Genomic DNA, 3,768 nt, shown 5'->3' with positions numbered 1-3,768 from the left:
CATTTACCCAAGTGGTTCTAAAACTTGACACACGTGGTCTCATACGACGGGGTGAGGACAGTCAGGGATTTAAGTCCAGCTTTTCATCAACTCCTGATCTCATCAGGTGTTAAATGGAGACAAAAAAAGGGCCACGATGTTCCATGTGCCTGGCACTTAATAGATGCTCTGAAGACAGAATCAGGTTTCATAAACCCAAGTCTTCGGGTCCCCTGGTATTTTGAAGTGAACCAGTCTCCACACCAGTGTTCAGCCACCCTTGGAGGTCCCCCAAACCTGTTAGTCAAACACTGGTTTGAATTTTGGTTTTAGCCTCTTTGTGTAAATACGTGGGGACTCAAACCTGAACTCTTCCCACTCTTTCAGTACTACAGAACCAAACCCAAAGTTTTAGTAGTACTCTGGCTCAGCACAGCACAAATATTTGTAGCCAGGAATATATTTGGGATTTTCAAGAGGTCTTGATTACACCATCAGTGACTCTTCTTCCCATCAAGGGGACAAACCCTGTAATCATGAACTCACGCATGTGGCCCCGACAAGGCATCTGCTCTGATCTTGTCTTCTCCCACCTCCCCACACAGTTCTCGGTGCAACAATACTAGATGCATTTTTGGTACAGCATCCAGCTTGTGTGCTATTTCCCACCACGAGATGCTAGCCGGGGTAAACACCCAGCTGGTGTCATACCAGAAGGCTGATCATCCCGACAAAGCACATCCCCAAACGACTGGCAGAACCAACAGCAACAAAGAGTTCAGCTTTTTATTGAACAGATTGCAGAAGAGATTTAGTCAAAAAGACCAAAGCCCATGTCATCATCAGACTCCTCTGACTCTTCTTTCTTTGCTTCCACTTTCTTCTCCTCAGCTAAAAAACAAAAACAGTCGATCACACACCTCAATATTTTACACTCCAAAGACCCCCAGGCCCTTCAGCATACATGGTCAAAAATACTAGACTTCCTCCCAACTATTCCCCTGGGTTTAGGATTTCTATACATCATCGACTCTTAGCAAACTAAAAAGTATCATAGGTGGGGCACCTGGGTGACTCAGTTGTGGTTGAGCCTCTGACTTCAGCTCAGGTCATGATCTTGTTGTCTGTGAGTTCGAGCCCCACATTGGGCTCTGTGCTGACACTCAGAACCTGGAGCCTGTTTCAGATTCTGTGTCTCCCTCCCACTGCGCCTCCCCTCCCACTCATGTTCTGTCTCTCTCTCTCTCTCTCAAAAATAAACACTAAAAAAAATTTGTTTTTAAGTACTGTAGGCAAGATAGCTCTTCATCTCCACACTCCTCCCTCCCATACCCCCCCCCCCAAAAAAAGTTTTCTACCTGGGGCAGCAGTGGTGGAAGGAGCAGGACCGCCTGCTGGTGCAGCACCAGCTGCTGGAGCGGGTCCACCAGCTCCTACATTGCAGATGAGGCTCCCGATGTTGACGTTGGCCAGGGCCTGTAACATAGTACACATACAGGTGACACTCAGTTCTGTCCTTTTGTTATAGTACCTACCCCACAAAAGGTACCCCATTTCAACTTACAGCAATAATTTCCCAACACTATATTGCTCTTCCTTCCTCCTTTGCTGCAGTCTGACAGTGACATTTTGTCTGCCACTGAGATTCCCTAAGACTTACTTTAGATAGGGCCACGCATATTAAAAATTAGTCACAAAAAAATGACTCAAGCTTTGAATGTTACAGTTGCAATGCAGTACCTTAAGTAGCAAGATAGAATAACTGAATCCCTTCAATAGATGAGAAAACTGGTCCCAAAATGCTGGCTTAAGTTGTTGGCAAAAAACGCAAGCTTCCTTAAACACTCAAACCAGGATTCTTTCCATAGTTCCAGGTCTCCTCTCAACACTGATTTCAATTTTTCAGACTGCTAGTCCAGGGACTTTTTATTAAAGAGGAGTACCTTTCTTAAAAGCCTAATGCTTTCAATCCTTCAAAACTCTTTGGAGGACATAACCTGAAGAGATAGAAGCTAACAGCCTCTTGCCAGAGATTAAGTAACATATACAATGGAAGGTAGCCAGTGCCAAGCTCCTGGGGATAGGAATCCTGTCTTCATCAGTCTTTTAATATCCTAACAAACAGTAAATGGTCAATGACAGGCCACCAAGCCCAATTTCCACGAAACCAGATCATGCTGGAAGGATTTGCTTGAAGCAGTGTGGGTGGTATTATCTCCTGAGTGACCCTTTTAAGCAGTCATCTGGCTGGTATCTCGTGTAGTTTTTGGTCATGGTTTCAGAACAGAAGGAAAGAGAAACCAGACTGAGATCAAGAAAGAAAAGGCAAGACAAACTTTAGACACTAGATGTGGAACTATGAAGAAGTTGTCACTTCAAAAAGATCCAGTGGAATACGGCATCTTCCAGCATTTTTCATGTCCTATGAATACGTGAGTTGTGGAAGGTAATCTGTTCACCTTCCACAAGTCTGCTTCTCGAAGTCACTTTGAGGCCATCACCTTACCTTTGCAAACAAGCCCGGCCAGAAAGGCTCAACATTTACACCCGCTGCTTTAATGAGGGCGTTGATCTTATCCTCCTAAAAAAAAGTAAAACAGAAAAATCCATCAGGAAGTGTAACTTTCCTAAATGTCTCCAAAATACTGCGATTGAAAGTAAATCACTCAAAACGTGTGTACAAAACCGTGCGTAACCACTTCAAATATTCCATCCGTATTTCATGTATGCTTATCTAAACCCATCACATCTAACACAAGTCTTGCACTCTTAAGATTATCACGAGCAAAAGAAATGCATCCTGCTCCCGCGTGCCAGGCACCTGGCTGCCATTTCACAGGCCGGGACCTGCCTAAGTCACGCAGCTATTTTAAGTTACGAGTCAGGCCGCGGGGTGGCCCAACAAGGCCTACTAAGAGGACCGCAGGAATTCAAGGCCATCCCACCAAACAGGGATAAAGTGCCCTCGGTGCGGGTGAGGATGCCCCCACGCCGAGAAAGCTTCGCTAAAGAAAGCTTCCCAAGGCCGGAGCGCGCAGCCCAAGTGAAATCCAGTCCCTCGGGGGCCAGCACGTGGCCAAGGTCCCCGGCGGCCGGGCACGCGGGCCCGCCCGCTACCGAGCGTCCGCCCCGCCGCCGGGGTGCTGAAGGCCGCGGCTCCGGCCGGAAGGGCTTGGCAGGGACGCCTGGCACGTAGAGGGGAAAAGGCTGCCCGCAAGCACAACCCGCCGCCGGCCCAGGCCCGCACTCACCGTGACCGTCACCTCGTCGTCGTGCAGGATGAGGGCCGAGTAGATGCAGGCGAGCTCTGAAACGGAGGCCATGATGTGGGCGAGTGCTGAGCGGACGCTGCCGAGCGCGGTGCTAGTCGCCGGGTGAAGTGAGAGGCTCACCCCAACGCGGCCTTAGCTTCCTCGGAAGAACCGAGCACCTTAGCGGCAGCTGAGGAAAGGGAGTCCCGCGCCTGCGCACGGTGTCTTATACTGGTCACGCGGACCAATCGGCGCCCGCGCCTGGCGGAAGAGGCGGAGCGAGAAGCTCCTGCGACGACCACCAGGGCGCCTGCGCACAAAGCGTGACTGGCTTGTTAGCGAGTTCAAAAAGTTGGTGGGTCCGCGCTTGTAGTGGCGTCTTCTCTTGGTTCAGCTGAAACGCAGGGCTCATGAACAGTAAAAATATTTTTAGGAAAAAGTTATCTAGGTAAATGGACGTCACTCCCACGTACTGTATCCCATGTAACAGTATTTAGGCATTTAATGACGTCGGCAGCCTCCCCCAGCTGGCTGTGAC

The 3,768-nt window shown here is 49.0% G+C and overlaps 1 protein-coding gene across 1 annotated transcript; it reads right to left on the bottom strand.

The window, feature by feature from the left end:
- Nucleotides 1-751: 751 nt before the first annotated feature.
- RPLP1 (ribosomal protein lateral stalk subunit P1) lies at nt 752-3,449 on the bottom strand. The gene is made up of 4 exons (XM_049611858.1): nt 3,231-3,449; nt 2,486-2,560; nt 1,338-1,455; nt 752-870 (listed from the first exon to the last, which is right to left on the bottom strand). Exons 1-4 carry the CDS (start codon nt 3,300-3,302, stop codon nt 791-793), a joined length of 345 nt encoding a protein of 114 aa, XP_049467815.1. The 5' UTR covers nt 3,303-3,449; the 3' UTR covers nt 752-790.
- Between the last annotated feature and the right edge of the window lie 319 nt (nt 3,450-3,768).

This window comes from Panthera uncia (genome assembly GCF_023721935.1).
Source record: "Panthera uncia isolate 11264 chromosome B3 unlocalized genomic scaffold, Puncia_PCG_1.0 HiC_scaffold_1, whole genome shotgun sequence".
In the NCBI taxonomy this organism is placed as follows: Eukaryota; Metazoa; Chordata; class Mammalia; order Carnivora; family Felidae; genus Panthera; species Panthera uncia.
Note: the sequence above shows the minus strand (reverse complement) of the source record. Positions and strands in the feature narration are given on the sequence as shown.